Here is a 13,460-nt window from a genome sequence, read left to right on the forward strand (position 1 = left end):
CACTGAGCAGATCTCTCTCTCCTCTCTCTCCTCTCCTCTCCTCTCCTCCTTCTTTCTATTCCCCCTTCTCTCTTTCCCTTCTCTTAGCTCTCTCTCTCCTCTCTCTCCTCTCTCTCTCTCTCTCTCTCTCTCTCTCTCTCTCTCTCTCTCTCTGTGTAGTAGGGATGAAACATGAGATCTCAGGCATGCTAGACAAGTGCTCTAAACTACACCCCAATCTTTGTCACCATTTTTGAATAGCCATAGTTATCAAAGAGAAAGGACCCTATAGAGATAACAGAGAATAGATTGCAGAATAGAAAAGTAAACTATGCAAAAATATGCAAGTATCATTGGATGGAGACAGCATAAGAAAACCATTGGACCAGAATCATAGAGATGAGGCTGTGGAATCCATGGAGCAGAGTATATTATCCTGCTTTGATTTACCTTTAATAGTCAGGGAAGGGTTGGCTTTCATTGGTAACAAATAAAATAAGAAATTGTAGAAGAATTGACATTTTTGTTACCACAAAAAGTGGTAAATAGTGAATTGAATAGATGTTTCTATACGTTCCTACCTTATATATTTAGAGACCTTCCTCAGCTTTGCAAAACAGCACACTTCACTGTCCTAAGGAAGATTCCCCAGAGTGGTTCTTGGGTACAGTGACTTCTCATTATTTTATGTTCCTTTAGTGCCACCTCACTTCTGTGAGACAGTCCCAGAATGACTTCAAGTTCACAGCCCACCTTCCTCCACCTCCTGAGACTTGGATTATAGATGCGCACAACAACACTGGAGCTCCCAATCATCTGGAATGTAAGCGGAACATTCCCGTCCAGAAGCGTCTCCACACCCACACTCCACCCCCTCCTCCAGTCTTTCTAATGGGTTCAATCCAGACATCTGCTTCATGGTAAGCTAGTTCTGATGACCTCTTCCCCAAGAGGACAGATCGAAACAAGCACTTGACTGATCTCCCCGACCCTCACACCCTATACGAACCATACAGATACAATACATTGTGGTGACAACTCTCTGTCAGAGAGTGACCTTCTGGAATTTCTGACAATGAAATGAGAAGGAGGAAGGGGGGGGAGAGGGAGAGAGAGAGAGAGAGAGAGAGAGAGAGAGAGAGAGAGAGAGAGCGCCATTTAACAGAGGAAACTATTTAAATGACCAATGAGCTCATGCAAAGATGTTGAGTGGCCAGAACCACATGAGGGCCTTCTACACTGCTGATAGGAAGCAAATGGCACAATCACTTTGGGAGACAGTTTGGCAGTCTTTTATGGAGCACAACATATATTCAGTATATATTCCAGCAATTCTGTTCCCAGGCATAGATCTTCCAACAAATGACAACATATGGCCTCAGGACTTGGATTAAAATATTCATAGGAACAATATTCAGACCAATCAAGAACTGGCACCAGTTCAAATGCCCATCAATTGGTAAATGGACAAAAGAATGTAATATATTTGCATGGGTAATCAAACTAAAATAAAGACCATAAAATATGGATGAGGCTCACTGCGCTAAAGGAAGGAAGGGTCACTTGAAAGAGTTCCCTTTATACAAGATGCCCAGAGGTGGTCCTGAGGAGGAGGAGGCTGGCCGGACCGATGGTGGTGGGGCAGGAGCAGCAGCAGGCTGCAGACAAGCATCAAGAGTGACCGCAGCAATGGCCTCACATACTGTATAAATATCCTAATACTGAACTCTAGTGGTGAACAGTGTGTGTGTGTGTTGTTATCCACTGCATCCACATCAGGATGCCAATCTGAGGTGGCCCAGTCCTGTGACTCCAGCTCCTGGGAGGCGGAGGCAGAGGGATCAGGAGTTCCAGGTCATCTTTAGTCAGTTTGAAGCTTGGGCTATAAGAGACCCTGACCCCCCCCCCCCACTGCTGAAAAAGAAGATAATACAACCAAATTTAAAAGCAAATAAAATGTAGTCTGGTGGTAGTGCCACACGCCTTTGATCCCAGCACTTGGGAGGCAGAGGCAGGTGGATCTCTGTGAGTTTGAGGCCAGCCTGGTCTACAAGAGCTAGTTCCAGGATAGGCTCCCAAGCTACAGAGAAACCCTGTCTCAAAAAAAAAAAAAGAAACCAAAAAACCAACAAACAAAAAGAAAATAAACTGTAGCATGCCGGAAGCATCAACCCGGTGTGGTGGCATATGCCTGCAATCCCAATACATAGAAGATAGAGGTAAGATGATCAGAAGGGCAAGGTTATCTTTGGTTATAATAGTGAGTATGAGGTCAACCTGGGCTAAAGACTCTATATTTTTTAAAGCTTTATTTATTTGTTATGTATAGTGTTCTCTGTGTGTGTATGCCTGCAGTCTAGAAGAGGGCACCAGATCTCATTAAAGATGGTTGTGAACCACCATATGGTTGCTGGGAATTGAACTCAGAACCTCTGGAAGAGTAGCTAGTGCTCTTAACCTCTGAGCCATCTCTCCAGCCTCTAAAGACTCTATTAAGGAAGCATGGAGGTGTGGTGGAGGAAAAGAGAGAGCAAGAGGGCTCACATGGCACAGGCATGTTGATAGGGGGGAAATGATGTGGTATGTGAAAACAGGTAAACTTGAAAAAGCACTGGACTATAGAACAGTGACCACAAGGGCACTGTTGCTATCAGTGTGTTGCCTGAAAGACACGGTTTTAAGGGAGGAGTCACTTATTTTGACTTATGACTTCAGAGGGCTCAGCCCCCAGGTGAGTGTCTTTATTGTTTCCCTGTTTCGGTGAGGCGGAAAACCATGTGAGGTAAGGAAGAGGCTGCTCACCTCACTGCTGCTGGGAAGCAGAGCATATGGGAAACAGACAGGGCCAAGAGGTAACTTTGAAAGGATGCCCCAGCTAGGCAGCACCTTCCCAGCTCCACTTTCCCACCCAGCGGTTTGTTCCAAGTTTAAATTCATGAGCTAGCTCAGAGCCCCCACAATTCTATTATCTCTGGAAGGAGTTCCGACACCATCGGAGGTAGTTCTGTCATCCAGTTGCTCAACACAAATAAGTTGACAATCAAGACTCACCATCAAAGACTGAAGAGATGGCTCAGCAGCTAAAAGCACCCATTGCTCTTACAGAAGTCACACATACACAGCGGCTCCCATGGTGGCTCACAACCATTCGTATCTCCTGTTCCAAGGCATTGGATGCCCTCTTCTGACCTCCACAGGCACCGCATGGTCATGGTGTAGATGCACACATTCAGGCAAAACACTCATGCTCATAAAATTAAAAAAAAATCTAAAAATAACTGAAAATGTTAAGAAAAATTAACCACCCCGTCATGGTTGCCACCGTTACTAATATCCTCCATGTTTGGGGGTGGAGCATGACAGGCTTTCTGTGAGACTGAAATTTTTGTCAGCTTTCTGAGGGGAGGGCTTGACAGATGTGTGTAGTCATGCAAACTGTACCACACTCCAGACAGGCACCAGAAGAGGCCAAAAGAGGATGTTGGATCCCCTGCAGCAGGAGTTACAGGTGGTTGTGAGCGGCCTGGTACAGGGAATTGAACCTGGGTCACATGCAAGAGCAGCAAGTGCTCTTAACTGCTGAGCCATCCTCTCTAGTGTCAACCTTTGTGCATTAAAAGAATAATTGTTATTATTATTAGATGTCTCAACATATCTATTTTTAAAGAAGCATGGTATTGGACCTCTGCTTTGGGATCAAGAAGAGTTGTTTATTCTCCCAAAAATGCATGGAGAAGCAGAGTCATGCAACGATGGCTGTGGCACCCTGTCAATGGCAGCTAGGACAGTGATAACCTTGGGGTGACATCATGGATAAAGTCTAGGACAGTGGCGACCTCGGGGTGACATCCTGTATAAAATCGTGAACATGAGGTTCAGCACCTGTGGCTTCTCTTGTCCTAGGACATCTGTTCTTCCTAAGATCTTTCTACTGAGAGTTTGAGTTCCTGGTGAATAGAGGTCACCGTGGGTCACAAAGCACACCTCACTGGCCACAGCAGGGATGAACCGAAAGAGCACGCTAAGGGAGGGAAGCCATTCCTAAATACTGTTTGGCTCCCTTTCTGTCACCAGGACAGACAAACCCAGGGGAAGAAAGTTGCCTCAGCGCTGACTATGGCAGCAAGGAGCTCAGGCCCTGCCTCAGACAGGCTCAGAGCTCTGGAGCCACAGCAGGGCATCAGGAGGTCTCAGGGAGGTGTGTGAGGGAAGAGGAACAAACCTGAGACTCAAAGGCCACAAATAAGCAGCAAGCTTTTCCTCCCCACACTGTCTGCTGCCTCTGCCAGCCAAGCGGAAAGCTCTGAGGAATCGAGCAGTTGGCTCTTTTCTCACGAGAGCTTAGACATGTGAGCAAGGAAGCAATAAAACTTTTGAAGAAACCAGAAGGGGGCATTTTTTGTGATCTTAGCATAGAAAAAATTATTTTTGTTTTTTCTTTTCTTTTTGTCTGTGACAAGATCTGGCCTTATATAGCTCAGGTTGGCCTCAAATTCACCGTGTAGCTGAGGTTGGACTTGATCTCTTTAGCCTTCTGCTTCCTCCTTCTGAGTTCTGGGATTAAAGGTGCTCCAGCAGTCCCACCTGCCTGGTTTCGACTAGAAATTCTTTAAAAAGGCAATGGGGCACCTTCCTTTTCCATCTCTCTCCCGAAGAGGTAGCTGCTGCCGTGGCTTCTCTCCTCCACCCTCCCTCTGTTTCTCTCTCTCTCTCTCTCTCTCTCTCTCTCTCTCTCTCTCTCTCTCTCTCTCTCTGCTCTTCTCCCTTCTCCCCTTCTCCTCTTTCTCCTTCCCTTTCATAACCCACTAAATAAATACCCATTTTCTCTGAAAAAAAAAAAAAAGCAATAGGGCTTGTGAGATGGCTCAATGGAGTAAAGATGTTTGTCATCAATCCCTGAACCCACGTGGGAGGTGGAAGAAGGGAACTGACTCCACACATATGCTGTGGCATGCTAGTTCCCTAACATTACACACACACATGCATGCACACACACGTGCATGCACATGCACACACACAATAATAACACTTAAAGCAAACCTAAAGATCTGATCAATTACAGTAACTAAAATTAAAAACCTTAGCAGCAGTCAAAGACAGTGCTGAGAAAGTGAAGAGGAAGTCGTGAAGAGAAAGAATACTCTCAGTGTGCGTATTCACAGAGACACATGCAGAATAGCCAAAGGATCCCCAAATCAGTACAGAAAATCCAGACAGCTCTATATACCACCAAGCACAACAACAATATCAAGATTCAAGAGGAACAAGGCGAGGTGTTTAACATCAGTCATCAGGAAAATGTCATTACAGTCTCCGTGAGGTACACTAGGAACTGTAAGGATGGCTAAAGGGAAAAGCAAACAATACCAAGAGCTGGCACAGCTATGGGTCAACCCCAATGACACAACCTGTGGAGCAAGATTTGATCTGACCACTCAGTAGCTTCTTCTGGAGTTAACCCTGTGCCTCCCCCCCCCAATCACTAGCTCCACGCCTAGGAATACAAGTTCACTACAATACACAACTACAAATGCTTAAAAGCTTGAGTCACCTACAAAGAAATAAGGTGTAAGTTACATGTCATGTAAGAGGCTGAAAAAGGAAACATACCCAAATGAAGACAATAGCCATCACTGGTTCATGGGTTAGGGGGAATTTCACCTCCTTTCTGTAGCTGATTTCCAATGAATACATGTTACTTTTTGTAGTTCCTTTTGTTTGCAGAGACACTGTCTCTCTGTGTAGCCCTGGATGTCCTGGAACTCAGTATGTAGAACACGCTGGCCTTGAACTCAAAGCTCTGCCTGCTCTGACTCCTGGGTGCTGGGATTAATGGCCACCACACTCAGCATGTATTATTTTTATAATCAAAAGAGCCTTTAAAATAAAGCACACTAACATTTATTGAGCTCCTGCTGTCTGCTAATACTCCCCCATGAATTATTCACGCAATCAATCCTCAGTGACATTGTGAGGAAGCCTGAGCGGTCAGAAGCAGGGGCTTGAGAACGTGACAACATGGCAGTGTGGACGATGGCAGAAACCCCAGCGCTCAGGTGTAGAGCTGTGTGTTTAACCTCTACCGTCATTCTCTGAATCCCATTTTACAGGTAACTTAAACACTTGAGCACTGGCAGACTGGTCCAGCTTGTCACATATTCAGCTTCCATCAGTTTGACCTCTTACCCGCTGTGCAATCATAGGCAAGTTCTTTGACTGCACAGAACCCCACTCAGTTCTCTGAGAAATGGGTTTGTAGCAGGACCTACTTCAGAGCTCTTTTTAGTCTGGATGTCAAACGTCCCACAGGTTCCTGCGTGGGAACACTTTGACCTCCTCTGGTGGTGCTGTTTGGGAGGTTGGGTCTAGATGGTAGATGTAGAACACAGGGGACAGGCCTTGAAGAATACAAGCGAGGCCCGCTTCCTATTGGCCTCTGCTTCCTGTGCCCCTCCCTGACAAGGTGTGTATGAGCAAGTCATGCTGAAAGCCTCTGCCTCCATGGACAGAGCCTCTCCATCCACCGTGCCCTCCCCACCCCATGGATGGACAGCACCCTCTACTGTGAACCAGCCTTCCCCTTAGCTTGCTCCTGCAAGGTATCTTGTTTCAGGGATAGGAAAAGTAACTGTAGACAGTGTTATGAAGATAAAAGGGCAAACTCAAGGGATGTAGTGGGAACCAACTCAGTTGCTGAGGCACTCACTCTCTCCAAGGTGTGTATTCAGGTTGTAAGGTGTCTAAGAAGCTGCCTGAGTAGCGGCAGGCAGGGCTGGGAATGTTTTCAGGCCACTGAAAGACTGACTGCCGACCTGAACCTGGGTCTTAATAGCCAGCTTTGGGCAAAGGTTTTCATTCAACCCTTCGACGACCGTTTCCTGAGTCCTGGCTGTAAGCTGGCACTTTGGTAGCATTCCCTGATGAGTTTTGGGTCCCTTTACCTAGAGGACAGAGCTACTCTTGGCAATGGCTCCAGCCGGGACAGCACCCGGGTGAGTTTTGCCTAGAGGACAGAGTTATTCTGGCAATGGCTCCAGCCGGGACAGCACCTGGAGGCTTCCCTTCCCCCACCCCATCTAACCAGCTCCCTTGGTCTTATGAAGCCCATCTCTGGCCTCCCCGGGGCCATCTTTCCTGAGCAGCCCCATGGAGCCTATAGAATTACGCCCTATCCCGTCTCACCTCCGCCTATGACACCATCCTTGGATCCTGCCCTGAAGTCCAAGCAATCAGTCTAGAACGCAGAGCTGACCAAACCCTTCTTAACTTCAACTATGCCGTGTTCCTTTTTCCCATAACGGTCCTTCACACCTGACTCCTTGTTTATATTTTCAGTTCTATCCCCTACCCATCCCATCTTGACACTGTCGCCTCTGTCCCCTGAACGTCTTTGCATTCTCACAATTCAAGCCTTGTTGGCCGTCCTCAGCACTATGGAGCTATGCAGTCATACCACCTACCATCGTGTGGGTCCACTGGAAAACTTTTCCACGCTTCTCAAATCCCTTTCCCAGACTGCCCTCCAGAGAAGGCCTTAGCAGACTTCCTCTTCTGTGCTAAACTGGCTCCCTGTCCACACTTCTGACTGGCCATACTCTGAAGTCGTCACTATGTGTGTCCCTTTTTGTTCCTCCACTGTTCCCAAGGCAGAGATAGGATAATTGTCTCTGCATCCAGTCGTCCAGTGGTTCTCAGCCGTCCCAATGCTGCGACCAATACAGTTCCTCATGTTATGGTGACCCCCCCGCCACCATTATTTTCATTGCTACTTCATAACTGTAATTTTGCTGCTGTTATGAATTGTAATGTAAATATCTGTTTTCTGTTGGTCTTAGACCACCCTTGTGAAAAGGGTCCTTTGGCCCTCCCAAAAGGGTTCATGACCTATAGGTTGAGAACCATTGCCCTAGTCAGTAGGGACTCTGACTGTGTGGGTGGAGCCAGGTCAGAGAAAACACACCAGGGTGAAGAAGAAGGGAGCAGCATGTTCCAGGGCCCTGGGGGCTTATGACCTTATGGCTTCCCAACAGACCCCTCTCCCCTCACCTCTGCAACTTCCCCACATCACAGGAGATGTTCTCTGATGGCCCGCACGTGGTGAAGCACTCAGCAATGTCATTCAAGTCAAAGTTGTCATACTCATGGTTCCCCTTGAGCAGGCAAACGTTCCTTGACTCTTCAGTGGTCTCAACATACTCTGGATTCTCTTCAGATCGTATAAATCTTTCGCCTTTTACTAATGGAGGAAACAGAGCAACAAGGGCCAGGTAGCGGAGGGGCAGTGGACTAGGTAGGTAGCTGCATCTGTCAATCAGCTAGCTGCCCTCCAGCAGGCTCCACCCTCCCCAACTCCCAAGAGCCACTCCTACCTCACGGGGCTGGTGTGGTGACTGGGGGAAAAGAAAGCATGGCATGTGATTCTCCAGACAAAGGCTTTCCGTGCAGTGCGCCCTGAAGAGCTTTCTCTGCCAGTCCTGTCACCCTCAAACCGTCTCCTCCGCAGAGCCTGCCTGGTTCCCTGCATTGCCTCCTAGGCCTGGCAACTGCGGCCGGCTCTAACTCACAAGTATTGCTTGACCTTAGCCCTCCCAGCTTTGCCTGGGTAGGTAGGGGCTGCAGCAGGCCCAGGTGCAGGGAAGGGACAACAGAGGGGCTGGAGCAGTCAGCTGGTGGAAGCTACTCTAAGAGGAGACAGAGCTAGACAGACCAGCTTCTGTGACTTCTACTTAGAGCCCTGTGCGGCGGAGCCCAGAGGCTTCCTGTCACAGCCTGACTGTCCTCAGGAAAGTTACTCAATCTCTCTGAGGCTTGATCTTCTCAACCTTTTTGTTTCAGGAGATGGAAACAGATTATACACCTGGGCACACAGCCCATCTTATGTAGGACGATGTGGTTTTGTTTTTTTCTAAGACAGAATCAGTCTTTCTACATATCCTGGGCTGTCCTGGAACTCATTATGTAGACAAGGCTGATCACAAACTCACAGAGATCCAACAAATTTTCTCTGTGTAGCTTTGGAGCCTGTCCTGGAACTTGCTCTGTAGACCAGTTGGCCTCTAACTCAGAGATCCGCCTGCCTCTGCCTCCTTAGTGCTAGGTTTAAAGGCGTGTGCCACCACGGCCAGGCTTACGATGTGAATTTTATAAAAGTAAAATTGGTGTGTGTGTGTGTGCATGTGTGTGTGTGTGCATGTGTGTGTGTGCTTGTACATGTGTGCACTTTGCATGTGCATATGTGCTTGTGCTGTGTATGTGTGTATCGCCCATTGTCTCTATCTTTATTAGCTTCTGCAAAAACTTCAGGAAAGGCTCGTATCACAGGACTCTGCATCAGATTTTCACCACGCGGGGTTGGAGTGTGGCACAGGAGAGCGTCCGTCTGATATGTACAATGGGTCAGTCCTAGTGTCCAGGGAAGTGAGTGTGGGCAGGGGCGGGGCTACTAGGCAGGCCACTTAGCATGTGGGAAACCTTGTCTCCCAAAACAAATGCAGAAATGACTGTTGCTAGGCTTTATCAGTTTCCCTTCAGAAAGCACGTGTTCACACTCGAGACCCTCCACTCGCCACTGGCACCTTTCCCTTCTACAGCCGCAGCCCATTCCTCTCGCTTCAGGCTCAGGGTTGCAGGCAAGCAGCTACCACTTGTGTGCGCCCCTTTTAGCACCACACATGCTTCTCGAGTGTGTGAGTAAAGGGACTGGGGGGTAAATGGAATATGGCATCCGATGCACCGCAAAGGGCAGAATCCAACGTCCTATATGAAGCTGCCAACTCCTAGGTCACTCAGATGACTGACATCACCCAGTCCTGAGCATCCCTGCCACCATTAGATCCACATCACCACTTGGAAAAGCCTTGCTGGCCTTCCCAGGGTTGCCTGGCAGCCTGCTCTGCCCCAGGATGTGCTCTGGCCATGGCAAAGACAACACTGTCATTTTCTATCTATTTTTGTATCTGGAGCCTCCAATAGCCCAGGTTAGCTTCAGAAGTGTTGTACAGCTGAGGCTGAACTCAAACACCTGATCCTTCTGCACACCTCCCAGGTGTGAGTATGTCTCACAGTATCTGCCCACTTTTGAGCCAGACATTGAACTCTGTCCTTTACCAATTCTCCTAACATCTAAAGAAAAGAGATTTTTTTTAAACCAAAAGATGCTGACCCATGTGGCCAGTCACAAGTCCATAGGTGACAGACATGCAGAGAAGTGGACCCCGAGGATATTTGTCAAAGTTGGAGGAAACAAAGGCAGACAGGGCACAGAGACAGGAGCACCTCACCACACCGCTCCACAGAGTCGGCACTCGGCAGCCAAGGACATGGAGCCGCCTACAGAGGTAAGGGTGGGAGCTGGCTGTCCTGGGTAGAGCAAGACTAGGAACCCATGTTGGGATATTAAGCAGAAATGAGTATGACGGAAGTGGTCTGGGTCCCAGCTCCCATCACTGATGACACCGAGCAGCGCTGACAGGGAGGGGGAGCCTGTGATGGGTGGACTATGGGGGCAGAGCACTTGCTCACCCTTCCAGGCTCAGATTCCAGAGGCCCCAACACCTCTGTCTGGAACCCAGAGGCTCCTCAATAGCTCGTTTGGCCCACCAGGTTCTAGCCCAGCTGGGATGGATGGGCATTTATCTTTCCGCCCCACCTACAACATGCTATGGAGTGACAGAGGGAGCTGAGACCCAGCATGATGGGATTTATCAGGACAGAATGACCCAACAGGACGAAAGAGATGATGAGGTGGTCACTCTCATTCCTTACTTCCCCAGCCTGACTGAGTCCCTGGATCTCTCCCCATGCCCCCCGGGGTCCTTCGCGGCATGGCATCTTGCAGCCTCTGCAGGAAGGCTAGAGGAACCACGTGTGCTCACCTGAACCCAGTAGCAGAAAGAGCAGGAGGCCCAGGCTCCTGGCTGTTGCCATCAGTGTTCAGCAGAATCCGGTGGCTGTGTGGCCTCCTAGTCGCAAGCTCTGTCCAACTGGCCTTCCTCCTGCCTGACGTGCGGTCACCGTTTCCTGTTTCTTCTTTCTTGTTCTTCCTGCCCAATGAATGGCGCCATCGGTGGGGTTGTGAAAGGTGGCTGTGGGGAACTAGGAAGTGCTCTGTGACCCACATGGTCCTGAGATCACCTGGAGACGGAACTGGGCTGAACTCCCACCACCCTGCCAGTGGGCACTGCGGAGCTGGAGTCCAGCAGCCATAGGTGTCTCTGCCCTGAGTAGGCTTGGAGTCTTGCACACCTTCCCCATTCCCCTAGCAAGGGTGTGGGAAGCTCATTTCCGCCTCTGTATGCGCGTAAGTGTGCATGCGTGTATATGACTTCCCTTCTTCCTGCCTGGTCCAGCAGTGGCCAGCTTGGGGACATCAACCGTCACTTCTCAGCGCGGATTACCATCTCATGCCAGTGTTGGTTAACTGATTATGCATGTCCTCCGCAGAGCAACTCCACACATCTCAAGTCACTAGTCCTTCCCGTGCTTGTGACAGGGACCAAGTGGCGGACAGCTTGTGCACAAGCTGAGTGTCAGTGTCTGGATTTGTCGAGACCTGTAACTGGCCAAGTACACCCGTGAGGCCAAAGACTCGGAAGTCATATGAATAAGACCAAGTGCGAACCTAACCTGCTGGGCCTGAGAGGAGAAGGGAGTTGATACTGTGGGCCTCGAGCCTCTCCCACAAGGCAGGATAACAGGGAGAATAAACTGGTGTCCTAGCTTCAGGAACAGGGGTGCGGGCCCTATGGAGGTGGCCAGGGTCTGGGGGAAGTGATCATCCTGACATACCTGTCATGGCTACTGCCTGGCCTGGAGACCCTGCACTATCTGTCTGCTGCTTGGCCCCCCTCACGAGGCTTGGGCAGGACACGTGACGTGTGTGGAGTTGGCCAGAACTAGCGTGTGACGGTAATGAGTGCTACAAGGTTACTCACCCTCCCCAAGCTGCTCACTGCTGGTCCAGGCAGGAAGAAAGGGACTCACATACATACACACGCACTTACGCACGTACACATATACACGTGCTTAGCGAAGGAGTGACCCCAAGGAAGTCATGGGTAAGGCCAGGCCCTTGGTGTTGTCACAGCCACTCAGTTGGACAGGAGACCCTATTCACTAGCACCCCTCTCAGATCTGACCCTAGCTCTGCTCCGCTCTGGGGTCTTTCTGGGGGAGCTGTTACTCTGTAGCTGTCCTCTGTCTCCCCTTCCTTCCACACGTCCCCTGCTAGGCCCTTTCGACCTGAGGGGGTGTGAGAAGGGATGATGGGTCACTCTTGTTCTGGTAAAAGGTGGGTGGGGGATATAGCCTGGATTCCCAGGTCAGAATCCAGAAGTTCCTGTGTCCTGAGCTTCCTCTGACAGGAAGATGAGAGCCACCGGGCCTGCCCCTCCTCCAGCCAGCCTCCTCTGGCTGCTTCTGGCCTCCCTCCTAGCGACAGGCAAGGGCAAGGATGTGTGAGATGCTGGGTCCTGGCATCCTGGGGGCCACCCTAGAACTCATGCTGGCTCCATGGGTTCCTGAAAAGTGCCGCGCACCACGCCCCCGTGTCTGCGCTCTGTGCACTGATACCCAGTTTCCGAGCTTTGGGCAAGGGGCTGGAGGTTAAAATACACAAACACACACAGACAGAGAGACAGCGACACAAGTCATCCTTGAATTCCCCAAGGATGCCCCCTTTATTGTGTTCAGGGGCAGATTATATAGAGATAGCCATGCCCCAGCCAAACCCACCAGAAACCACTCTCCTGCCATCAGGAACTTCTGAAGGTCTCGTGCTCAGAGCAGCTGTAGGCACTCAGATCAGGGGAAAACAAGTTGTTTACAAGAAATTCAGGGTCTGGGGTCTCACTGCTCCCAACAGAAAAGGCCAAGTGATCCACAGACAACGGAATGGTGTCAAGTATTCCTGGAAGGCCGTTCAGGAGCAGCCAGGGAGGTGGAAGGGCCAGGCAAAAGACCCCCATGAGACCAGGGACTGGCCTAGCGTCCCTTCAAGAGCCCCGGGGTCCCCGCATTTCAGGACTAACATAACTGTAATGTCCCCTTCTACTACCTCCCTCCTCAGCTTATCCCAATGTTTTCTAGTCAGCAAGGCCTCAAGCCCTCTGCCAGGCCAGCCGGCATCACCTGGGCTACCCTGGTTGTATCACAAACAGAAAGGTGTCTCCGAGGCTCCCTAGCTTGTCTTAGTGGAAAAGTGTGTTGTCTCCGCTCAGCCTATAAAGGGCCAACAGGGCCAAAGGAGCCCCTTAAAGCCATTAGGGGTCTCACCCCTTTATCTGAGCTAGCCTTGAAACCAGAGGTTCTGGGAAGAAGTTAGGGGGTGCTTTCTGCCTGTGAGAGGGGAGAGGGTGTTGGTCAATAGGGCTCACAGAGACTTAGAGGCCTACAAGCACTGTGATCCTGCTCAGGCAGAGGAACTTGGGAAGGGTTGGTTCTTCCCTCAAAGGTGGGGACATAAGAGCCAAAGTAAGCCAGGC

At 49.7% G+C, this 13,460-nt stretch overlaps 1 protein-coding gene across 1 annotated transcript in view; it reads right to left on the minus strand.

Annotated features, from left to right (window-relative positions):
• Positions 1 to 10,905, minus strand: part of Adgrg3 (adhesion G protein-coupled receptor G3) — a 26,974-nt gene extending 16,069 nt beyond the window's left edge. Inside the window, exons 1-2 of the mRNA XM_005345579.2 lie at positions 10,860 to 10,905; positions 8,026 to 8,185 (exon numbers count right to left, since the gene is read on the minus strand). Of these exons, the coding sequence (XP_005345636.1) occupies positions 8,026 to 8,185; positions 10,860 to 10,905 (206 nt within the window). The remainder of the gene's footprint in view (positions 1 to 8,025; positions 8,186 to 10,859) is intronic.
• Between the last annotated feature and the right edge of the window lie 2,555 nt (positions 10,906 to 13,460).

This window comes from Microtus ochrogaster, chromosome 4 (genome assembly GCF_000317375.1).
Source record: "Microtus ochrogaster isolate Prairie Vole_2 chromosome 4, MicOch1.0, whole genome shotgun sequence".
In the NCBI taxonomy this organism is placed as follows: Eukaryota; Metazoa; Chordata; class Mammalia; order Rodentia; family Cricetidae; genus Microtus; species Microtus ochrogaster.